The sequence below is a fragment of the Nyctibius grandis genome, chromosome 2 (assembly GCF_013368605.1).
Source record: "Nyctibius grandis isolate bNycGra1 chromosome 2, bNycGra1.pri, whole genome shotgun sequence".
In the NCBI taxonomy this organism is placed as follows: domain Eukaryota; kingdom Metazoa; phylum Chordata; class Aves; order Nyctibiiformes; family Nyctibiidae; genus Nyctibius; species Nyctibius grandis.
The window spans coordinates 68940317-68967450 of NC_090659.1; the positions used below are offsets into that span (position 1 = coordinate 68940317).

Sequence of the window (27134 nt, forward strand, 5' to 3'; positions counted from 1 at the left end):
AGAAAGTCCATGTCAAAAAGCATGTGTGATACCCCAGAACAAAGTGGTGTTGTCTAGGACTCTTCCTGGTATACGTTCAAGTCATCTTTTAAGGTGCGTTCCAAGCATTAAATGCATGCCACCATAAATCCATAAAATCATAACAGCTCATCGAAGGTACTAGTAACTCAAGATATATGCACAGTTCACAATTTTGAACAGTATGGAGTCATATTTTTGTTAAGTAATATCTTAGAAAAGGTTTAAATGAAATAGCATTACATGCAAAATTCAATATGCTTAATATATAGTTTATAATTCTAGAGATTTATAATACATGTAATATAAAGAGAATATGAAGGCTGATTATATTTTTAACATTTTGAAAAGATTACACTAAATATATCAATATGAAGAAAATTCTAATGCAGTAGAAGAGGGTGAACGAAAATGTACTATTCTTGCAATTCTTTTGTCATTTAATACTTGCTTAATAGCCCTAGTCATATTCTAAGACTATTTTACAGTCTTTCCATACCATCGAGTGTCATTTTCAAATAGATATAATATATCCAGTATTCCAAAGTACATCTGTTTTTAAATATTCGATCTCTAACTTTTTCAAAGTTAAATCATCAAAGGCACTCTCAGGAAGTAAGTGTCCTAATCTTTTTGCAGATCTCTTAAATCTCATCTACAGAAGCTATAGCAGGACTTGAAAATGTATAGACTAGGTATCAGTGCAGCAGTATCTTAGGCTGAACCCAAACTGACCTGCTAAGGCATGCCCCAAGATGCTGAGAGTCTTGTTTCTCCAGTTGTTCAAATCAGAATTGGGCAAGCATACACTACAGCTTCTCTATAGCCACATTTCTAAGTTGTCTTTTCACTGTCAAGTCAAGAATGACCTGGAGTTCTCACCTGAGCTTGGAAACTTGAAGTACACTCAAATTCAGTAAATATAGATAAATTCAGAGATTGACACTAACCTTGACTTCTTACCTATTAGTATTGAATTTTGTAATGCAAAATGCAGAAAAATGTAAAAAAAATGCAAAATGCTGAAAAAAAAATTGCAAAATGCAGAAATGCAATTTTGATGAGACCAGGCATCTATTCCCATCTTCTCTGCCTATATTTCTACACTGGGAAGAGAAGTAAGAGATGTAGAATACCATCCTGATTCAGAGAATTAGTTAAGCCACTTGTGCTTCAATTCATTTGCTCATGCTGACAGTTCCATGCCACTGAAGTGCACAAACAAATGATTTTTTAAAGAAAATTATTACAAACGTGGTTCAGAAAAGAGAGAAAAAAACACAACACACAAAAAAAAAAAAGTAAGAAAAACAGAAAGAAGCCTAAGAAGTAATAATGGCATCGTTTTTGAGTGGGCTACAGCACATTGGTTCCAATAGTGCTCCATGAAATTCAGCTACCACAACTAAACATTATATTTTCCCATGATGCTACAAAAAAGTAGAACAATTTCTCTGCTTAACTACCAAACTTTTTATGTTTAAGTAGTAACCCACAGGGACATGTCATTGTAACACCTTTTATTTGACTAAAATACTGTGTTAAGGTCAGCCTACATTATGCCAAATATGTATTTACATGTGTTATGATGAAACTGATACTTATATTCATACCAGGCTCATAGAAATCCTATAACTGCAGTCCTATTCCTGTAAATCTTGGAAACATTATACAGAAAAATTTTCCACACTTTTTCCAAGATAATTCAGTGGTATTTTTTAGTGGAAAATATGCCAATTCACTATTTAATGCATGAAGGAAACAGAATCATGGACTTACAGTCTGTAATTTTTAGGACTCTTTTCACTTCTCCACTTCCTGATCCTCCGCAACCATCTTCATCATCACAATCTCCACTGATTTGTTCATCTACACCTCCACCACTGCCTGTTTGTTGGAGATCCCATTTTTCGTATTTAGGAAATGATTTGCCCTGCAACAGCTGAAGACAAGATACAGTATGCAAGTTAAGAGTACAGATGGAGAACTTCAATGAATACCCAAAATTTCATATGTTTCTCTAGTAATTATCTGATTTAAAAAGAAATCTCCAGGATCCACAGAATGAGAATTATGATTTTATTTTATTTTTTTCCTGCCTTACAGTCACATTTAAAAGAGTAGTATCTGCAGATGTATACTTCATTTTTAATTAAAAAAAAAAATCGTAAAATATCTGTGTCTCTATTGCTAGATGAAAAAAGATCCGGCACCAGTTGCTGGCCCAGAGGCCAAGTGGAATGGATACAGATATGTCCTCACTCCTTCAGTCTAATGTCCTTTAGAGCAGACAGACAGCATCCATGCTACATAGCAACTGGCCCTGGATCTTTTCAAGACCCATATGGTGCCCACATAGACTTAAGACACAATTATTTTGTGTGGATTTTTCAGTTTGAAGTATCTGAAATAGTATGAGAGCTGTGCTGCAGCTCTGTATTGGTGAATCCAAAACATACATGTTGTGTGTTCTGGACGTGTCACATGGGCGTCTGGTAGAAGCTGAAGGAAATTGTTGGGATAATATCAAATGCCTGACCAGGAAGCAGCAGACCAAGTTAGTTCAAGCCAGTGCTAGCTTGGAGAGAACTATTTTCCAAATCACATCCAGGCATTGTTTTGGGAGAACTAAGAAGGGTGACCTAAAACAAAGCAAAGGGATAGCTGATACTGGCCTAAACAGTGTAGGTGATTAGTACACAAGCTTGTTCTCCGGCTCCTTTTTATTTATCACTATAGACATGGCCAATGATGCCAGCATGGTCTACAAGACAACATGTAGAGATTTCAAAGTTTAACTCTTTTCTCCATTCTGTTGAGCAGAGCTGAGAAATCACCAGAAAAATGTTCATCTCTCTCATTTATCAAATATACAAATGTTGTTGTTCAGCTTTTTAAATACTAAGTGGTAGAACTCTCATACATACAGACACAATGTGCCCCAGATTCAGTTCAGTTTATGTGTCAGATACATATAAACTTCATAATACCTAAAGAAACATGTTCTTTCAAATGTTAAGAATTCTTATAACTTTATCTAGTCCAAAATATCAGCTGGTGCAGGCTTGTGCACTGCACATGCTTCAATCTAGCAAGACTTCTTTACACTGGCCAAAACTTTGCTGTCTCAAATTCTTTAATTTACATGCTTTTTCTCCTGAAAGTAGCTACTAATTAGTTTGAAACAGACTCATTTGTTTTATACCTTAAAAAAAGTGATTGCTTTGTTGTTCAAGCAAGATACCGGGTTCATATTTTTGGAGAATATACTCAGTTTATTTAGAGAGTATGGAGACACTTCCCAGACTGCTCGATCTGTTAAGTGCTGTACAGTGCCCAGCAAAAATATTTTAATCACTACTACAAAGACATCACTCAGATAAATCTCATTGGCTTTATAAAAGCTGCTTGCAACACTGTATAAGAACAGGAGAATGCCATTCACCACTGAATAGGCAGAACCAATTTATGCAGCACTTGTGATTCAAAAGTTTTATTAGACAGTTACATGTTACCTGAAAGACAAACTACCTAGCTAAGACAAAAAAGTTCCTTTGTATAGCTGCCCTGCTTCCTGCTTATTGTGTAATCCATGCCATACTTCTGCCAACATAGTATTTATGGAAAAAAAACCCAACACAGCCAGTTCAATGAACTACACCCATTTAAACAGGACTCTTTTCTTATTTTTTTGGCCCGGTTCAAATCATGACACAGATCCAAAGCCAGCTGTATGATAGGGTACTCTTTATCCCTGAGTTCTGTGGCATAAATGTAGGAATGAACCTCCAGCAAGACAGATTTTCAGACAAGAGTTGCTGCCAAAGTTTCCATAGTATACAGCCATTTATATATACATTTTTTCAGCCTGAGAACATGCATTGCCCTCTACATTCTGTATCTCTGTCTCAGTCTTAAAAATGTGTTGGCTTAATAAGGTCTTTATATTTTGCTTCTTCTCTAAATTTCAGCCCAAAGTAGTTATGTTCTTTTGCCTCTTTTTTTTTTTCCTTTCTACTTATTGTGCTTTATTGACTTATGACTAGAAATCTGAAAACCCAGACAATCCCACTAAATTGCTTTAAATGTAGGTTCAACGTTGAAAAAATGTTCTTCAACTTTTTCCAAACTTTTCATTGTACTTGAAATAGTAGAGATTAAGAAATGAAAAGTCTCATTTGTAATTTTGATATTGTTATTCTCTTCAGTCTCCTTAATTGTACAGGAAGAAATATTGTCTCCATATAAGTTCACAAATCTCAGTGCTGGTTCTTGACTAAGCATGGCTTAGATCTAATATAACTTCTTTATTAAATTTATACAATCCATATATTTCTTCAAAGCTAGCTTGATTCATATTAGAAATAAAGATAAAAGGCATTTAAAGCTATTATTCTGTTGTGCTGCAATTTTTATAAAGCTATTATTTAAGAGGAAAAGAAACACAGGTTATAACTGGAGAATTTTGTTTTATACATTTACTGGGTCTTCCATCTGAATAAGGAGGTTTACTAGCTGCATATCCTGTGCCCCAAAAAAATAGTACAATAAATGTTCTTCCCTTTGTATTGTAGGCTAAAATAATTCCTTTTTCTTTCAGGTATTTCCATTGTATTAAATTTCTGTCTTTAAAAAAATTACTCTGAGTTTAATCATGCATCATTGCCTTTCAATTTCAATTAAAATAGCAGCAAATGTTATTGACCACCATGTTAGTTTGACTGAGTTATGGCAAGGGTTAGGTCACCAGCGTTGTGAGATTACAGTAGGCATGCCAATATTCCAGGCTAGATTTGCTGGATCTTTCCCTTAATTTTGGTGAAATTTTGGTGAACTAACATTTTGATATCAGAAATGTCCTCTGCTGGTAGCATTTTATTTTCACAGAAAATTTGTGTTTTCTTACCACTATTGTGGTACATGTGCACAGGTAAATGATTTGAGCTTAAGTCAACTGAAAGGTCCTTGGGAGTCTCCAACTTCACACCTTGCCTACATAGCTGTGGGAAGCTGGGCCTCCGTCTTAGCTCTCTCACTGCCCAATTGCCTTAAAGCCCCTCGGGATTTTCACGGATGGCTTAGTGAAACGCTTTCTTTGACACAAACTGCAATTCTGAAAAATGTTATAATACCAAAAAGTACCATTATTAAATTTAGTGAAATGTCATCGTTTAGGATGAAAATACAGATTTGTGTGACAGAAGTTTCATTGTAAATGTAAATAAAAATGTAAAGTAAAATAAAGTACTTACAGAGTTCTGCAAATATATGACTTGGTACTATATAACGTTTTCTTAAGAAAAAAGGACTGCTTACAGCAGCTACAGAGGCATCTATAAGGGTATTTGAAGCTTCCTGACAAAGCTCAGAGTGTAAGCATAATTAGGAAAATTATCACTAAGAATGTATGGTTGTTGTACAGTACTATAGGTTCTGGTACTTTTTCTGGATTATTTAAGATTTTTATCAACGACCTGAAAAGCAGTATAAAACACAAAAAGGTAATGATAAATCTTTCAGTGCTACAAGAACTGGACAATTACTAAATAACAAAGAGAAGCAACAAATTGCCTAAGAAGATACTTCATCTGGTAAGCTAGTCAATAGAATGAATTTTTAAACACGCACTATAATAAAATACAGACAAATGTAAATTTGCAAGTCTAAATATTGTATTACATGCATATTAGAAGATAAAATATTCTGGTTCTGTAAAATAATTGTGGGTGTCCTGGATAGCCAGCAGACTATGAGTTATCAAGACTAGTGTTCTAGCCAAAGATTTTAATGGGATATCTTTGGGGACAGAAATAGGAATACTAAGTCAGATTAAGGATGTTATATTACTCCTAAATCCAGTTCTTGTTTCCTCTGTTCAGAGAGGATGGCACAGAAGCAAGTTCTATTACAGTGGTTAAAAAGGAACAAAAAATACTTTTGGTTCTAACCAAGGAGCTCATCTTTTATTGCAAAAAAAAAAAAAAAAAAACACCTCAAGAATTTATTTAACCAGTCTTGCAAGCACCTACATGGCAAACACAGATTTGACAGATTTGTGTAGCAGGCCAAAGCATATGAAAATAGGAAATTAATCAAAAACTTTTATTTACACATTCAAAGTGAATCAAACAAATCTGTATCATCAATATCATACATTTCAAAAAAAACCACGAGGATTGTTCTATATCAAAATAATTTATTAAAATTTCTGGTCAGGTTCTTAAAAAAAATATATGTATATGTTCTGGATCAAACAGTTTGTGGTCTTAAAGCATGAATTAATTCAGAGGTTCAAGGACAAGGTATGCAGGAGGTTAGACTAAATAACCAAAATAGTCCCTTCTGGCTCTCAACAATCGATGAAATCATGTGAATAAATCTGGTTTAAATGAGAAGACTGGATTCTTTTTTACTTTCCTGTGCTTACAGGAAGTTACAAGTGATTTCGTCTCTCATGAGTGATGAACAGTGAAATGCAAGGGAACTTATGTTTACACTATTGAAACTGATGTGATATTGGTTCCCTTTCAACAAAACCCTAGTATACTATCTACTTATCTTACACATCATATACCTTCAGGGGAAACATTGATTTTCTATGAATTTTATTTTATTCTTTTTGAATAAAAATATCTTGATGATACTCTGTTTCTGTCAATGTGAACTAAGCTCAGTCATAATATTTCCTCTCTTTCATTTATGCGCGTATCATAAGTACTTGTGGAGAGAATTCCAAAGGAGCCTAACAGTGAATCCAATTTACCTAATCATATCAAACCTAGAAGAATTATTTCTATAAGTATGACTATTTTGAACTCTTCCAATGAGAGAAATAAACTACGCTAAAGTTTATTCTTCTGCTTAGCATTACTTACCTGAATACTTGAAAATACAGCATTTCTCTTTAGTGACCTCATTAAAAACTACTCATGCCTCTGTAGGTCAGAATCTCCTGTAGGGTTTCATTTCCAATAATGCAAAAGATCCTTAACAAAAATGGGTATTCTAAATTAAAAGTCCAGCTTATATTGGAGACTCATATTCAGATAACTAGTATTACAATTCTTTTAGTCCCTCATGATAGTGTCCTGTGTTTTTTTTTTAAAAAAAAAAGCTGTAGTTTTGTGTGAAGTACATCAGCCTCTTTATAATTTTTTGCTTTTTCAGTGAAATTTTGAAAGAGAGAATGAGATTTCTAATCTGCTATAGCCTTTACAGCCCTGAGATGATGCAGAAAGTACAAGCAATGCACACACTGCTGTGTCAAACCCACTGCTTTCTGCCCAAGATCCAGGGCTAAAACTCTGCATTTCACAACTGCAGACTCATTCTACTCCATAAAATCACCAACCAAACAGCAGCCTGAAATTCTGATGGAAGTAACACAACACTTGTCTCCAGCTTAAGCCAACTCATCTGAAAGAAATAAACATGCATTCTGCTCGTTGAACACCAGCAAGAATCAGTGAAGCGGCTGTGAGCCAGCACTGCCCCACACAGCTCTAACTTACCCTTTGTGCTTTCTTGATCTACCTTTACTACCTCCGGATCAAAACAGTTGCTGCTTGAATAGTAGAAATAGGAATTACCTCAGCTTATTATTATACCACTACTTCAAAATCCAGACATTTCTTCTCAGCAGTTATTTATGTAGCATTCAAACCACTTGGTAAGCAAACGGAATTTTCACGGACAGCTAACTACTGAATTAGGTAGAAATAACTAATAATTTTCTCTGAAGGTACAGTTCAACCAAGCCAGGTTGTGGGCCCAAGCACTAGCATACACTGTCCATTTTGGTCCACAATTAGCATGCTTCCTGGCCATCACAGGTTTGAACTGACCCAACTAGCACTCTCCACAAAAATGCTCGATCCCTATTTGAGCCTTAGCATAGTCCAGGGACTGTTGACAACTTGCAGCCTGGATGTGGCTATTCTGCTCTGGGAAGTAGGACAGTTGCAGTCCCTGACCTATTTTATTTAATATAGCAGATACAACTTTTTGGGACGTCTACGGTGCTGAATAAAAGAGAACCAGGGAAAGAGCTAGAGCAATAGACACCGAATGTCTACATTTCTTAATCTTTGTAACTTATATCTCTTTTGGACTATTTCAACCAGTTCTCCCTAAGATAAAATTAAAGAGGTTAATTGTAAGCACTGCGGACATGAAACAGTGTGTGTTCTCATCCTTGATCCTCCTCTTATTTAGCAATATAGATATAGCTCCTATATGTAATTGTCCCTCAACAAGTATCCTTCTCCTAATTTGTTACATTACTAAAGACAAAGTCTTCGCTGCTCTAAACATCTTGCTTTACACCTGGGAGTGCATTTTACATCTAAACCCTCTCAACTCGGGTTCTCACATGAGTTCTGTCATGAGCAATTACTTTTTTTTCCAGTTATTACTGGTGCCAGGTGAATACAGGAGCAAAAACTTGGCTCTTGTCTAATGGTGCAACCCCTGCTAGCAGAGTTATGCACAATATCAACTTGATTTGTTTAAAAAATATTTAATTTTTTTTGTCCTTAAAAAAATGCATGTCTTGCTAACATCTCACTCTAGATTTAAGTCATCCTCAGAAAATTAAGTAAACGAGCCAGGCATTTCTAAGATAACAAATGAGAGCAAAATTAAACCCCAGAATAATAGCTTGTAGTCTTCTTTCTGTCTAGGTAGTTGAAATAACACAATAAAGTCACATTATATATGATTAATGTTTAGAGACTAGTGTTCTTTGCCTGTTTCACCCATTCATGAAGCCAGCATAGGTACAAGCAGAAACAGATGATAATAATAATGAAAGAGAAACATATAAATTTCAGAAAAAAAAAACATCACCAGCAAAGTTTCATTTAAAATATTTCTAAAGCTGTAGCAGGAGCATCTTCAGTATCTGTTCTTTAGAGCTATGGATCTACTTGGATTTTTTATTTCACTGTTCTTTTCTGTTTATCTGTTTCATTGTATTCCTTTGAAAGTTATTGGTATAACCCCCTCCACTAGACATTACAAATAATTTTTCAGATAATTTGCAAACAATTTTATCCTTTACCTTATCCTCATATTCATGTTTAGACCTTTCTCCCTTGGCAAGGTTGGATACTAATAGATATGATATATTAATCATTTTCTTCTGTCATAACAGTAGACTGAAATAACATTCTTGTTCAGAAACTGAAATTCTGTCTTTCAGAGTAGACCATGTGAAACACTAGATCACTTACTACCAAGTGATTTAATGAACAATTGAGGTCTAAAAAGAAGAAATAAAAGGATTGATTTAAATAACACGGCATACTATGATCAGATAAAGCTCATCTGAACAAGCTTACCCAGGATTTTGGGTAGCTTTTGGCTCCAGATTCATACACCTCAGTGTAGATGTCAAAAAATTTAGGTGTTTTTCTGTAAGTAAGGTGTCTAAGGTCCTCAGTAGTAATTTGCGTGTTAGAGGTTTGGTTCAATTTTCTAGACATGGTTGTCTAGTGCCATTTGAGATGGCCTGGAGTACCTGGGGCACTACATGGGTAGAGAGATGTGATAGAGAATTTGCAGAGGACCTTCTGGAGCAGCAGCTGGAGGCCAAGGGACACTGAGCAGCTGGAAAGGCTCCAGGCACCTGTGTACAGGCAATCGAACCGTAATCCTAGCAAACAGAGCCAATAGAAAGCAGGGAACTATTCAAATGAACAATGTTGTCTAAGATGAGATTTATAGAAAAGAAATAATTACAAAAAAGGTTTTCCAAGTGAATTCTTAATTCTTTTAGCCAGACATTACATTGTTTGTTTGTTTCTTTGGTAACAACACAGCTCCTAGCAAAAACAGGCCAAGTGGACAAAAGCACAACTGGATCCCAACCACTAACTAGATGCTATAGCTCTAAAATGGAAATTTTCTTTATTTCTTTGTGTGTTCTCTATCTATATAAATGTACTACTAGCAAGAATAAATATCAAATTATTTGTGATAAAAAAACACTGATTATAAATTAAGAATTAAATTTTCTGGGGATCTTGAGAAAAGTTTCAAAGCAGACATTTTCAGTGCTAGCAACTAGAACTTACAAAACCACATGGAGAATTAACCACAATTACATATATTGAACCTAGCCAGTTTCAATTAATCTGTTGACTATTATTACACAGAACATTTTTTCAAATAAGAGAAGAAACCAAAGCATACCCAGGAAGCTGTGGCATGGAAGAGAATTCATCAGCCTGCAAGAATTCATGTATATGGACATGAGTAAATGAACATTAGCTCATTGTCATTCACTGGTTTGTACTGATAATAGTATTGATCAATTATTAGTTTGACTGTCTCTTAGAAATAAAAATCATGACAGTGGCAAAACAATAAATGTTTATTTTATTCTTTTAAGAATAAAATATTCTCTTAAGATTAAAATATGAATTTAATGCTTCAACAAGCATGTTTATATAAAAATGCTACTGAAAAATAAGCTAGGATTGGGTTCTGCAGCAAATTATCTCTACTACATCACTTGTCCAACTGTGTATTTCCAGTCTCTGGCAATTCTGACTATATCTACAAACGTAGAAGTTCCCTCACTTTTATGATGTGGATTGTTACTTACGAAGAGTTAATGATCTGTAAACCCTAGTTTCCTCTCAGTATCAGTGAAAACATAAAACTAAAGTTACAGCTGAAGTGAATTAAACATCATGATAGATAATGAAAATTGCAGACAAACTATTTCATGGTCTCACTTTGCCTCATACTTCACAGATATGCAGGTGAAAGGGCATGATATTAAGCCATTTAAAGGAAGAACCATTATCATTGGTGCCTCACACATAACAGGGAATAATCAATAAATTATTGGCAAACAGGACATAGTCAATCTTTTAATTCCTTGAGGAGACAAAAACATCTTGCTTTTAGCCCTGGGTAATGCACACTGGAAATAAGTTACAACAGGAAGTGGCATAAGAAAGGTAGACTTGATATGCATACACACCACTGATCTCCACAGTAGAAGAGTGGAAGTGAGCAGCTCAGACCAACAGCCAGCTGCGCCAGAAGACATGTTCATGGAGTTCTCAGAATTTCAGAAATCTCACACAAATGACAGTGTATGCCTCCAAGACAGTTATGTCTACCAACTAACAACATCTGTAGGATGGTAGGTCCACAAAAGACTTGTGGCTTGCACTTCATCAAGAATACAGATTTTTTTCTAATCTATCTGCATGTGAAGTATTGATTCTTATACTCTCTAGGTCTAGAAGAGAGATTACAGATAATATTTTATGTAGTCTTCAGCTATGTCCACTAAAACTGAGGCATATACAGATAACAAAAGGTGCTGCCACAAGTGATTTATGCACTCAGATAACCTAGAGGCTCTTATGCACCGTTACCACTAAATAAACAACAAACTATAACATCACATTCCATTATGACAGAATTTCATAGGTTTCTAAACAAATGGTAAGTCTTTCAGCAAGGAAAAAAAATATATTTCAAACTTAGTATATCTTTATAAAACTGATATGCTCCCAGAAAGATATGAAACCAAGTTAAATAAAAGAAGAAAGTAGAATGAAGCCTTTACTTTTTCATTAGCGATTATTCTGTAGATAACACATTAAAAATGGTCCCTCATACTTAAGAAAATGTAAACTTTAAAAATACATTTCCCTCTTCAGAAGCTGCACATGTACTTTTCCCTTAGATAAGAGCATTTTAAATTGATCTAGAAGATGATGTGGGAGTAGACACCTATAAAATTTAATACAGAACTCAATTACAATGAAACAGAACTCTTCACTATTAATTTATCTCACAATGGACCATAACAATGTTGTCTATAGCAGTTTTGGTGGGGAGGGATTCTCTACGCAAAAATAGTTTCCCCTTCAATAAAAAAGAAATCAAGCAGGACCTTAAAATAATTAATAAGCAGGAATCTCCTTAGGTTTGTAAGTTGAAGTATCAATTACAAAAGCATACCACCAGTCCTTATCTGCGACTTTGGCCCAATTTTATAATAAGAGTTTGCCACACAACACACCACAGCAAAAACACACATCCAGAGTCTTCTGCATTATTTTCCAACTTTTTCTTAAGGTCCTATATATCTTTTTTCATTTCCAGTATATATCCTTCAGACAGAAATCTAGTACAAACTCTAGTACATAATTTATGCCCCACTTAAACCTTACACTGAAAGTTTTCCAGCTGCTGAGACTGTGAGCTGGCATTTTTCAGAAGGTAACTGAATTCTCAATGGGGTTAAAACAAGGCCTTCCTGCCACACAATGTGTCCCCCATCCCTGTTCTTGAGTTGTCATTTATTTTCATGACTTCTGTATAACTATACTCCTCTGATTATAATCATTGTGTAGTAAGACTGCTTTGCATAAATTGAGACTTACCATGTATGAAGGCTGTATTTTAAAATCCTCTTTGCCTCCAAACTTTCTTAAAATAGTTCCTATTGCCTAGTCTTGTCAAAATGCATCATGCCTGTTTTTCAGAATCTTCAAGAAAATTAAGGTACCCTTGAAGTATGGAAGTGGTAGAGGAGGGGCCACTTTTATTAGCTGGGAACGCTTTCTTGGTGCATAAAGAAGTGGACCATTTACAGTCAGAGCCTTCTCAGAAAGTTTTGACACAATTCTTTATATCCCATTGGGTCTTTGTATGTGTGATAAGATTATAGCTTTTCTCAGAAAATCTAGCTTCAAGTTCAAGTAGCTGCTTATGCTATTTCTCTATGACATTAGTTATTCAGATGCAATTAAATACTATGCAGAATATCATCAAATAGAAGAAGCTTTTTTTTGAAATTCCTGAGAAAGGCTGGCTCATCCATTTTGCAGCTGTAATATGTGTGCAACAGTCTAATTATAGTAATCCTAATCTATGCAGACTACGTTATGTAACGTGCCATATACTTTAATTGTTGACAGATGGCTTTGAACCCTGCATAAATATTTATAAGGTCACAAGTACTGCTATAGCTAGCACACATAAAAATTCCAGGTATATTAATCTGTCTCTTCTGAATGCTTTATATGCACATGCAAACTCAGGAGTTCCATTATCATAACTATTTTATTGTTTAGGTTATCTGAAGACTTAGAAAGATCATTTTCTTTTTAAAGTGAAATGAATAGTGCATAGATTACAGACAGCTTTGATTACTTTGGAAATCAGAGTACTTTTTCAGCAGTACATTGTATTGTGTTAGCCCAGGTGCTCACAGTTATTAAATATTGACATTGGGCTGTTTATTCATAATCAGCCATCTTCACTGATCACCTGTGTAGAAGATATCAACAGAAAACTTAAAATCTCCAAGAACAGTTGAAGGATCAGTCCAGCAACACCATTCATTGATACGAGAATCTAGTGCACATGTTCCTCTTTTATAGAGCTTAGAAATCCTAATTTAAATCACATATAATGAAAAACTTCATTAAAAAAACATCCAAACCAACTAGAAAATAGGCAACATTTACAAAAAGTACCATATAGAAAATTGATTGAATTGTATGAGCTTTTCAAAGATGTACTAGGATAGGCTTAAACCAACAAATAAGGTGAAGACTCAGTGTCACACAAGTCACAAAAGCTACTTATGTATCTTTTCAGCTGTTAGGGTGGGAGTCATTTCATGTAGCTTTAGTAATCTAAATTTAGGCATCTGTCTCTGCAGGAAGACATGCAAGTGCAGTGAGTAATTATTCTCAGGCTAAAGTTAACTGAAAGATGTTTATTGAAGTCAAAAGTCAGATTCCCTGCTCTACACTCAGTTTTAAAAAAAACAAGCATCTGTGTATGAATGAGGTTTAATTTTTTTTCACTGTATGATTTGTCTACTCTATTTAGACACCTGCAGTCTAGTTAAGTGGTACTATTCACCTTTTACGGTCACTAGACATTTTACAGTCAATGGATGGAAACAAGCATCTTCAGAAGACTGACCTCATCCTAAAATAAACCATGTAAGGATGCATGGACATATGCATTACTGATTTTGGAAAGGTATTTGCTGGCACCATGTATTCCAAAGAGAGTTGATTTTTTTGCCCTGAATTCTTGCACTAAAAGCTCATTGTGTCAAAAATTACTCTCCTTCAGAAAATAAAGGGAGGGGATAGCTGTTTAAAAGAACAAATTGAAAATGAGAAGCCTTAGCATTTATCTGGAAAAAATGTAACCATGAAGTGATAGAATACTAAGTCCTTTCAAGGGGGTGTGAAAATTTGTTCTTTGAAAGTCTGGTGAAGGGATCAATCAGAAATGAAGGAAAGAAAGTAAATGCCAGCAATTTGATGGCAGTCTTTGTACTGTCTCAAAGATAGAGGAAAAGTATTTTAAAAGTTCTAACAGAGAGTAAACTATAAAATAATTTGTTTTATTCATTTTCCTTTCAATTAATATAGACTTTTATGGAAAGTTTTATGCATCCCTTTAGCACAACGACAGTAAGCTTTGAGTTCTTTTCCTTGTATCAGAAATATTGCACACAAAGCATGCCAACAACTGAACATCAGAAATAGACGAGTCAGCATTCTAAAGCTTTTATGAAACACAAAAAAATCTTGAATTGCTTTGAGACGAGCCATGTTTATTCTATTATATTTTTTCTTAAATAAAGGATCTAATTTGGAAAATAATAGAAACTCCTATTCAATGCAGCTATATATTTTTCATTTTATTGGAATTACAAATTTCTAGCATTAAAGACTTTAATACAAAATTAAGAAATCATTGTTAAAGCATAAAATAAATATCATAAGACTTTTTGTAAGGCACTTTGGGTGTTTTTCTATTTATCATAATCCAATTACATATGTGCATGTCCTAGCTGCTCTGGGGATAATATATGACAGATGGAGTTCGAATTTTGTTTCAAATGCTAGTAGAATTTTTATATTGCACTTAATCTGACAAAGATTTCATTATTGCAATGCATTCATTTTTGCTTGGTTCTGAAGTGTAAATTTATGTAGAAATAAGAATCATTAAGAGATTAAGTATTAATGCAGAAAAATACAGAATGCCTTTGATAAAATACAAGTCAAAATATATAAAAATGTTAAGTCTGAGGTTTAGTTTCTGGAGTTCAGTGTTCCCATTTCTCTTTATATCTTTTAAAAATTGAATGTTTAATAAATTACAATCCTAGAAGATGTTCAATTCAGGACTTTTGCATACAATCATTTCAATAATACACAGATACACATAGCATAGATGTTAGTAAAATACAGTTGCATTTATAAACTAATACTCACTAACGGATCTCTGATCTATCAGATACAGCAAAATTTGTTCTTTTGTTTTACTGCAGTGTTCTTTTACATCCAGGACTGTGCTATACTACTCTCTAAACTGCAAAGAAAACAAAGCAGTTCTAATGTGAGCTGGTATAGTATAGTGTAGTTCTGGGCACTACCAGTAGTAGTGCTTCTGCTTGGGAGAAAAATAACCCTCATAATGTCCCAAGAGGCAAAGACTATTGGTACAAGCACAGTGTTAGGGAATAAGATATGGCTCAGAAATAAAGAATTTACATGTGCCACCTTTTCTTAAAATTCTGTAAATAGAAGAACAGATATTGCCCATTTTCTTTCATATAAATATCTTAGTAGGGTTTTCATGCAAAAAATGAAAGACTCAGACTGAAGTCCTTTCCCTGTCCACAGTGCTTCATACCCACATTTTCTTCTATTGTCCTGTGTTTTATGCTATAGTCTAATTTCATCAAGAAAAAGGAAAGCGTGCTCTCAAGGAATTCTTACAAAAATGCATCAGTGAAGAATGAATTCTTAATATTTTATGGGCCCAAAGTGCTGAAGAGAAATTATAGATTTGTAACCTCATAGTTAAAGTTCTGAAAGTTACTTTCACTGAAGAATAAGTAAAGTTCTTCCTCCTCAAAGATCCTGTAGTTTTGATGTAGAGGCACTCTCACTGGGAGAAACTGAACTAGGATCTCTTACCTTGCAGGATAATACTTTAATCATCAAACTGTTATTTGAGGGGAAAGAAGGGGAAAAGTAGCAGCTTTTTCTCTCAGAAGATGTTAAAAGACTATACAGTTTAGAATATGTGATGAAATGCTTATCTCCACCAATACGAAGGATCACAAAGACACAGTGGCTGGAGAGGAATGCAAATAAGCCAGTTAGATACAAGTCCCTGTCCCAGCCCTCCCATAAAAGCCTCAGTCCCATGGGCTCAGGGGACACCTGTCACCCTGACTCAGTAGAGGAAGATCTTGGTAGATCACTTCACAGACTGAAGGGATTACTTCCTTGGGGATGTGGGACACATTATGGGATGTAGGGAAAGAGCATTTTGGGATCATACAAGACTTAATGTGGGATGCTTAGGGGAAGAACCAAAGATGGGGAAAGGGAGAGATCAAGGGGGTCTGGGAAGGAACAAGAATAGGAAAATAAAAGGATAAAGGGATGAAAACAGCAAGTCATTTGTAAATGGGGTCTCATCAGTACACTTGTCTGGCCATGTCCTGCGTGTGACCGGTACAGCCTCCCCTTTCTTCTCATTCAAATCCACCTCTAACTACTGTTTAGGGTGAGAGACTCTATAGTTTGTGTATGTGTGTGTGTGATGGTCTGAGTGCCAGCTGCTGATGTGGGGACTATTGGTCACACAGGTCCATGTGTCCGTGATGGTAGCAACTGGAGAGAATGGAGTGATATTGCATGGGTCCATATGTCAGTGTGTGATTGCTGGACTGAACTAGTTCAAGAGTCAGGTAAGAGGCCTGGAAGCCAGGTATTGAAGCAGATAATCTGCTTCAATAGTATCTGGGCTGGATACTGGAGAAATTGGAGGGTCTGTGAGTTGGCTAGTAAAGGGGTCAGGAGGCATGTTCATGTCAGTGTGTGAGGTCACTGGAGACCAGAGGATCCAAAGCTGCTGAGTAGATGATGAGTGTCTAAGGGTAGTTACTGAAAGGATCCCTAGTGTGTGTGTCTGGGGATGTGTGTGGGCAAAGGGCATCTGTACCAGCAGCAGGAACAGGGCTTGAGCGTGGGGGTGGGGTAACATGCCCAAGTGCCAGCAACCAGGGAGACCAAAGATCCAGGGTCAGTTAGGGGATAGACTAGGTTTCCAAAGGCCAGTTATCAGAGGGACATTGTACATATATATATACGTGTGTATATATATATATACACACACACACATATGTATGTATTTTCCACAAATAGTCTTTCATCCTGACCAGTCAGAGAAGGGAACAGGATCAAGCAATTGATGCTGTTTTTGTTTACATGAGCACTGTGTTTTCTATCTGTGTTGATATGCTACATATATCCCTGTTGTGTGTATATGCACATGTTTGCATATTGGGAATACGTGCTCAGCCTTGTTACTGGCTGGACCTGGGACATGAGGCTGCAGCAGATTTGACAACCCCTAACATAAGGCTGTTGCACTCACATTTTTAGGACATCTCACTCTCAGTCCATGTGTGTTCAGCAGTCTTTGAGAATGCTTGCTAAAATGAGCTTTCCAAGACAGTTATGCAGAGGGATGTCTTATTTCTGTATTTGCATTAGCAAAGCTTTGTGGTCGCCACAAAGTTCTTCAGGGTAGGTCAACTTCAGAAATGCACAAAACTTCCTCTTGGAAACCTGAGCAACTTTGAAGTGTCAATGCAGCCTAGGTGCTTCTGAGGCAAACAGAGAGTGAATGGGGGAAAAAAAATTATTTAGATTCTCAGCTTCTGTTTAATTTGTTTCAGGGTGAGGGGAAGTCTACCCCTTAGGGAAGATGAACAGAACCCTGAAGAATGGCTATGATCACAGCAGATACATGTATCCAGTCAGCAGGCTGTGCAAGTTCTACAGTTCTGTTAGAGCCCTGTGTACATCAGTGAACATAGGATGACAGTATAAAGTCAACATCAGAAAAATGGCCATTCTTTGTGAGGCACATTACTTGCCACCTGGCTTGACCTCTATAGATTTTGTCAGGCTCCATTCTGCAAAGCAATTACTTTCCAGACTTGATGCTGAGTTTCAAATTCAAAAGTACTTTTTTCCTTTTTTTTTTTCCCAACTAATATAAACAAATAAGCAAGGGCTCAAAGGCTGAACCTCAAGATGAAATGCATATACAAAACTGTATTTCTGGAGAGTTCATACAAACTGTTAGCAAGTCTGTCATATGTCAATGGTTATATGTTGACTAGCTCCCCATATGCTTCAATACACCTCTATTGTTTTAAACCAGTTCTGATATAAACCATCACTCTTGTTGTATTATCACTTAGTGTGAGAGGAATCACAATCCTTTCTTTGTGTAAAGAACAGTGAAACATACAGCGTAAATCAATGCTAGAGTTCTAAAAGCTTCTCTTTTCCTCTAGAACATACTCTCACAATTTTCTTCCTACTTCCCAAGCAAAATCTAGGCTACGCACTATTTGGTACAGATCACTAAGTCAACATAAATTAGGGTTACTATCTGGCCAATTAAGACTTAGAATTAATAATTTATTTGGTATATCATTTTTGAGAAGACCCATTACCTTACTAATTAAAGTGTAAATATTGGTAGACTATATTTACTACACAGTTCCCAAGGACACGTTTGTGTTTCAGCCTACATTTCAGCCTTACTTATGTGAAATTAAACTTTTCTTAACTCTTTTTAACCTGAAACAATCATATATTGCATAGTTTGTTAATGAGAATTTCCTGATTTTTGTCTGTATTCCGTACTATCTAGCATCCAGATAATCTATTCTTCACTAAAATGAGTTGTTAATGATGGGAAAAAAATAAACTCTGTCTAATCAAATTGAAATTAAACCTTGACTTTTCAACAGGACTATTCCAAATAAGAGTTCTAGCATTTGTTTCTATCAAAGATATTACACTATCGCCCAAAGATATAGCATTGTTGCCAGTTATCATCTACGCATAGATTTGGACCAACTTCACAAGTCATTTCACCATAAACTTCTGAGTAAAATCTCTGCGTATAACTCAGCTAAACATGAGATCAGATAGTTGGCATATGCATAAAGATATTAAATTCGGAAGATCTTTCCCTTAGTGTGAAGTAAGTAAGTTCACAGTATTGCTAATAATTCACGGCTATAAAATAAGTAAACATCCAAGCTCATTTTCCTTAGTAGGATAGCTTGAGAGACTCTTTGATGCATGAAGCAGTTCAACTGTGTGACTGAAAATAAAAAATGGAAAAGAAAGGAATATATGGCATGTAAAAGATCATTTTCTGTTGTTCCGAATGTTCTTTCAACTAAGTTTGCTAGATAGAGTCTTACCAAAACAAATATAAGAAGGATATACCTACAGGTATTGAACACATATTCATTCAAACATTTCAAAAATTTACAAAATATCTTGAAATATTAATCTAGCTATGCCTTCCAGAAATAAGGAAGAAAAGTTGCTTATTCTTGAAATAATATCATAACTCTGTTTCTAGGTCTATAGGCCAAGTTACAGCTGCCAAAGTTAGGTGTTTGATGGGCTACTTGTTTCAACTCTCTTTTCTTTGATTGTTTGCAAAATATTCTTGGCATATCCAGCCCAGCAGATTTCTCCCTTACCTAAGAAAAATCAGTTCTCTAAACTTAGCTTTGTTTGTACAAATTTTCTGTGAGGGTGTGACTTCATTAAAAGGCCAACTGTTTGCAGTTGGTATAAAAGAAAAAAAAATCATAAATACTTTGTGTAGAAGGATTTCATTATCAACTTCCCCTCCTCTGCCCCCATTAATGAAATTGACCTCTCATTATCACAAGTAGAGGATGACAGGGTTCAAATCAAGGAGACAGGTTTAATCCATATCTAGCTGTTCACATTCCTTGGGGAACGTGGTGCGATTGACACGCTGGAGGGAAGGGATGCCATCAGAGGGACCTTGACAGGCTTGAGAGGTGGGCCCCTGAGAACTGCATGAAGTTCAACAAGGCCAAGTGCAAGGTCCTGCATGTGGGTTGGGACGATCCCAAGCACAAATACAGGCTGAGCAGAGAATGGATTGAGAGCAGCCCTGAGGAGAAGGACTTGGGCGTGACGGTTGACGAGAAGCTCAACATGAGCCAGCAATATGCACTTGCGGCCCAGGCCAACAGTATCCTGGGCTGCATCAAAAACAGCATGACCTGACCAGGTCGAGGGAGGTGATTCTCCCCCTCTACTCTGCTCTTATAAGATCCCACCTGGAGTACTGCATCCAGCTCTGGGGCCCCCAACAGAAGAAGGACATGGAGCTGTTGAAGCGAGTCCGGGGGGGGCCATGAAGATGATCAGAGGGACGGAGCACCTCTCATATGAAGACAGGCTGAGAGAGTTGGGCTTGTTCACCCTGTAGAAGAGAAGGCTCCGGAGACACCGTAGAGCAGCCATCCAGTACGTGAAGGGGGCCTACAGGAAAGCTGGAGAGGGATTATTTACAAGGGCACGTGGTGATAGAATGAGGGGTAATGGTTTTAAACTGAAAGAGGGTAGATTTAGATTAGATATTAGGAAGAAATTCTTTAATGTGAGGGTGGTGAGACACTGGAACAGGTTACCCGGAGCAGTTGTGGCTGCCCCCTCCCTGGAAGTGTTCAAGGCCAGGTTGGATGGGGCTTTGAGCAACCTGGTCTAGTGGCAAGGTGTCCTTGCACATGGCAGGGGGGTTGGAACTAGATGATCTTTAAGGTCCCTTCCAACCCAAACCATTCTATGATTCTATGATTTTATGAAACACAGGCAGAGTTCCATAATTAGCACATTGTTGGAACAACATTTAAAGATCTCAGGTTTTACTTGCTTCTAAAATTCTAGTTTTTGCGCTTCCTGACTTTTACAATGGATCCTCTACTTCCCTGCTCAGAGCTTTAGGATTCCAGCCCTATCAGCATTTGGAAGAAGCATTCTGTAACCTGTAGGTTTTACTTTTCTTTGTATTAATTACAGCTGGAGGGTATCCTTGAGGTGGAACATTTATGGCAGATGTTGCAAAGTAAAGCAGACTTAAGTCTTTGTTTTCAGGACAGACCACTTTCCCTTTGTTGCTCTAGGAATGCATCTTCTCCCCAAGTGTATTATACTGGTCTCTGGAAAACGTGTGTGAGAGGATGCACTCACAGGTTCTGCTACATGATTTCTAAACAGCCCAAGCAATTTCTTTAAGCATCAAAATGCATTAAGACCATTCTGAAGATGTAATTATATACAAGAAAACCTACTCTGCATTCTACTTCTGTGCACAGTGGCTATACATTTATTCTTCTATCTACAAATTGGACAATTTGCCTCACAGTTGGTTTCCTAAATTTACTATAGATTCCTTCCCTTCCCTCCTACACAGGGATTTAACAGATGTAGCTTAAGGTAAATGTTTCCTAAACTTCTGGTGTGCTCACATAAGTTCCTAAAAGCTTTGACTATCAATTAAATCTAACTAGCTCTCTAAGTATATTACATATGTTTGATGGTTAAATCATAAGTTAACAATAGAGAAAAATAAAATGCGGTTATCAATGTATTAAATAGTTCTTTTATACTTAATAGCATATGTACAATAAAAAAAGTCATTAAATAATAGTTACTGGTGTGATCAAACAAAGACCTGGCTGGATAAAATTTAGAGATTTAGAGATCACATAGTCAAGTGTACAAATTCACATCACTACCCATGACTGAAATACATATTCAATTTCTAATTCAAGAAAAGGTAGAACAAAATAATTACCAAGGGCTCCAGAGGCTTTTCATTTGTATTTGCTGTGTAGTTAATTATTAAAGAATATATTGAGATGTGAAGCTGTGTTGTTCAGCAAAAGTTTTATAGTCCTATAGTTCTGTCAGTGTCCACAGTTCAGTTCAGGCATTGATCTATATTACTGCACATCTAAATTAATTTAATATACAGTAATTTGGCATTGTTTCTGCTTTGGAGAGTCCTTTGATTATGCAAACATGGAGAATGAATCACTGGATGCTGATGTAGAAAGAATAATTCCTCTGTATAAAGCCTGCAATGGGAAGAAGCCTAAACTTTTTATCAGTCATCCAATTAACAAGTGTCTTAATCATACCCCTACTTCATCCACCACTTACATAAATAACCAGATTATGTTTCTTGAACAAATAAATGAGAAATAAATAGTATCAACAGTATAATGATGGTTACATTAACACATGATTTAGGAACTGGGTTTTATAAAACAACAGAAGGCCTAAAAACCAGTACTTTCCCTTACTTATAGTAAGGTATTGAAAAAAAAAAGACTCTCTAGATGCCTATAAATGTACAAATGGCATGGCATGTTTTCAAACTTAGGAACATATGAAGAAAATATATTTCACAGAGCAGACCTGTCAAAATACTATGATTTTTTTTTTTCTTATGAACATTTATTCCTTTTTAAATAACTTGAAGTCTTTCATATTTCCTATTTATGAATGCCTCATTTATTGGAAGAGTATCACACAATAAGTAATAAATATAAAGCAAATACGTAAAAATGGTCACAGTAACTTTTTAAAAAAATAAAAATAAAAGCACATTGTCACCACACAATGAATCCTAAGAAATGTTGACAATACTTTATAAACTGTCACAAGCTTCAAAAGATATTAATGTAAACTAGGACTCTAATCTCAGTAGCTGCTTCTAGGATGGAGGAAAGATGTACTGCATGGTGCACCCCACAGTCCTGGTGGCCTGCCTGTCCCATATCTAGTAGAAACAAGCAATGGAACACTAGGGTTACATCTATGCTAGTACTTATCCATAGCATGCATCTTTAGCAGCCCAGGAGACATCTTGGGCATTAGAATGCAAATGTCTGCATAACTGTTAATATAGTTTTGGTTCATGACAATCATCAAGTATCCTCTTTGGTAAGAGGCTGAATCAATCCTGGGGCTCATTCAGAAGTCGGGACACCCAGAAACCAAATCCCCTTTGTCAGTTTGGGTGTAGTGTCCCTGTTTTGAGGAGAGCAAGAATATCTCTATGAAACCATGCTATTCCATGGCAATTAGCTTCAGCACTAGAGCATAAGCTCAAGCATGTTAATTTTGTTAGAGTACTTATAGCCAGAGTGTCTTTCCTGTCAACTATATATCTTCAGAACTCTTCCTAAACATTTTTTAGGTTTGAAAACTACAATTCACCTCCCCAGCTTTCAATATTAACACAAGACCTCTTTAATATGCCCATGAGCTTCTTTCAGTTCAAGTGCATCAATACAGTAAAAATAGGAAAAGTTAAGTCTCATTTTCCTTAGGTATAGTTAATGTCAACTCATTTCCTGATAAAAAAGAATATAAATAAAAAACAGGTTCTTGAAGTTTATCCTTATTATCACAGGCACTATAATAGCAAAAAAAAAAACCTGTGACCAATTATCATATTCAGATCAGCAAAGTGATAATACCTGCATGTTTTAGATTTGTATCCCCATTACAAACATTATAGCAGTAGCAAGACCATGAGCTGCAGCAAATGAAGAGATTGCATCTGTTTCTCTTAAATGGCAACTGCTTCTGTAATCAAGGCCTCCATCTCACAACAGCTGCAATATGCTGAATTGAGATGAGTCCCACCCTAAGTATCAGCAAATCTCTGGTAAGTGCCTAAGTAAATTATTTCAGCTGATACAATATTACTTGAATTAGGTTAGCTTGCTAGCACTAAAGGCTATACCAACATATTATCTCACTCTTGTCAAGGATTAAGAATGTGTATGCTGATAATCACTGCTTACAGATCAGCTGGCATACAGCAATTTGATCCTGTATTTGAGCCTGAGGTCCCCAACTCTGATTATAGTTGCTGCTGTAAGATTTCACCTACATTAGCAAGTTTTGTGGATCAACAGAAACAGACCTAAACAACAAAGCAGTTGGTGCCGATGACCTGCTCCTCACTCTTTGTGCATTTAATTTTCTCTTCCGAGAAACTCCAGTGTAGTCCCTTGGACTGGATTGCTCTTTGTGGCTACAAAAGATTAGAGTTGCTCCAGGAGTGCATCTTCCAGTTAAATTTCGTCTAATAGGAATCAAGTTTGTATGTTCTGAGACTCCTCTGCATGTTCAGTGGTGACAACCAAGTAGACTCCTGATACACATTTAAACACTAATGCACGTGTACTCTTAAAAGCCTTAGAATAGCACTGAGCGTACACCCATTTGTAATAACATCAGTAGCCATGAAATAGATACATGTAGATTTTTACAGAAGCCATCCATGTTGGTAGCAGATGGTTTTGTAATACTGACTGGAGGAGGAGGAAAGCAAGAGAGGGAAGGGAATGATATGATAATGCAGTTATCCAAATACTTCCTGTCTTCCAAAACCAGGTATAATTTGTAAGGAATGAATATCTGTTTTGCCATCTTTTACTGTGTTTAAACGAAAAGCCTTTACTCTCCAATTTGTAGTCACAGAAGACGATGTGGATACACATGGTAAAATATGTAGAAAAACTGTTCATTTGAGGCAGTTTCAAATACTCAGCTCCAACGAGTAATCAGAAATGTGGCAAAGAATGCAGCTTGCATTTGAGATACAATTTATTCTGGCATAATAAAAATCTTCTGCTTTCACATTATTATTATTTCTATTATTTAAATGAGTCACTGTCTTATTTTCTTTTACCAGATTGTTTTTCTTTGATTCACAACTTGCAAGTAGTGTAAGTCAGGAATATCAAAATGAAGGCCAGATACTACTGCAGACGTATTTTCTATCAAGAGACCTCAGAGCAATAGATGATCTAGGAGAACATAATTTCACCTATGTAGTTTAGACACTGGGGCCTCATTTTATGATTTTAATTATTCTGTTTAGCTATTACAGTTTTAAGTGTTTTGTGATAATCAGCAGAAACTAATTAGACATAAAACTATGCGACATTCATTTTCAAACACTTTATCTTAATTACTTGTAAATGCTGATATTAACAGATTACACAGCAGTTTGTTTGGCTGCTTCATTAAAAGACAAACTGCTAGAGAGTGCTTTAGAAGCAGTAATAAATGCACATTAATACCCTCAGAGTCTGCAGTTGATGTGGACAATTGAGGGAAAGACACAGAAATTATCACAGAATCACAGATTTACATTTACTTTCAAGCACAAGAGAGCAAAAAAGGACCATTACTCCCCAAAGTTGCAGAGTGACATTAGAGACACTTCTCATCAGTAAGGACAACAAAATGTCCCCTGGACATGAATGGATTAACAGAAATGGGTCTAGCATATTAGCTCTGAATTGGTAAACCTCATAACTCAAAACAAAACTGAAGAAAACGTTAAGCAAACTGAAAAAAAAGAAATCTAAATAGCAGCCAAATGCATCAGTGGAATAATTCTTTCAAGCATGATAGTTGTACTTCAAGGGCAAATGCAGCCCCAAACCTGAAAGAACATATATTTCCATTATATTTACTTATTTCTAGGTAGTTATCTAGCTTTAAAATACCATCAATTTGCTTTGGTAATATCGCTATGGCAAATTACTATCATGCTATCCAGATTTTTCTTCCTGCAACATGAGGATTATAAAAACAAAGCCAAACATACCAGTGTGACATACTATTAGAACAAAACACACAGAGAACCTTGGCTTAACCCTTGCAAATACCTCTTTGGGATACTGTGTTTATTCTAGGAGTCTGATTTAACAACAGAATAAACTCTTGGCAAATAAAGCAGAAGACAAAAAAGCTAGCTGCATTTCTGCCAGGCAGTTTCATAGTTCATAAACCCCTAAAAAACAAATGAACTACATTAACATCAAACAATTCTTAGATTTTACCAAAAATCTTTGACTTCGCACTTGAACACTATGGTATAACCTCATTTTTCCTGAAACTGACCCACACTGACTTCAAAGTCTTTCTGCAAAACAATCAGCATGCTGAGAGATTCAACAAAAATGGTAAGTACAGGACTAATTTTACTCTTTCAGGAAATCATGGGAAACCATTAAAGACTGTAGCCAAATTCAGAGCCACTTTATTTTCTCTGCTTTGAAAGCAGGGCATGAAAATGAATTATCACGTTTTTGTATGAGACAAAAGCAGAAAGTATAGACAGTGACACCATATATAGAATTCTATGAAAAGTTAGTGTTTGATCGCTGATACTAAGCAATTATACTATTTGTTATTCTAAAAATTCACCACATATTGACAAAGCTGAATTTTAGCTGTATTAATGATATATTAAATAGTTTGCATACTGAGGACTCATTTTAATGCTGGCACAGATAATAAGCAGAACACTTTCAAAGACTGTCACGGAATCTATGAAATGGATTTTGCTGAAACCACTAAACTGTGTATAACTTCTGTGATTTAACAAAAATTATTTGGAAGACTGGGAAACAGGTGTTGTCTTGTTACTTATTTCACTTCTGGCTTTAGGAATTTTCTCCCAAGCCAGCGTCTTGTGAGGATTTACTTGTGTAGTTTACTTGTATTCTGTAGACTCCACGCAAGGATGTTCACACCATTTAATAAATGAGCCGTGGCCATTGCTCAGTTCTCAGCCATAATCATCCCCTCATCCCCTAGAATGCTGCTTTCTTGGACAGTCCTTCATCTTCGTTATCCTCCAGACTGTATCGGTTGGCAAGGGCCATAACTTCCAAAGAGCATATTAACATTTAAACACTGCAGCTGATCTCATGTGAGTGCTTAGGTTGTTCCTGTGCAATTTCCCAGTATGGATACAGCCATCTAACCTAGCAGAGTGATGTTTCATGTATCTACATGAATCCTATATTAAAAAAAAATATTGACAAACAGATTACTAAGATAGTCAGCAATTATCACATAACTCTTGATACCCAGGATTAGGCTGCCCAAAGTTTCAAACTTCAAATTCATAGAAAAGGGGATTTGGTAAAATTGAGTAGCAAAGTCTACATCTGTAAATTCTGACACTTTTTATTGCAATACTTAGTCTCATTGAGGATCTATTCCTAAAAAATTGAAAGCAAAAGGCTTGATACAAAGCTTGTGGAAATCAATCAAAAGACTTTTTCTGATTACAGAGGCTTGTGAATCAAACTCCAAAAGTGTGAAATAGGAGTAGTGTGACATAGTGAAAGT

General features: G+C 35.9%; 1 protein-coding gene across 1 annotated transcript in view; it reads right to left on the reverse strand.

The window, feature by feature from the left end:
* Window positions 1-27134, reverse strand: part of GPC5 (glypican 5) — a 770794-nt gene that overhangs the window by 335298 nt on the left and 408362 nt on the right. The window contains exon 7 of the mRNA XM_068395229.1: window positions 1798-1960. Within this exon, the coding sequence (XP_068251330.1) occupies window positions 1798-1960 (163 nt within the window). The remainder of the gene's footprint in view (window positions 1-1797; window positions 1961-27134) is intronic.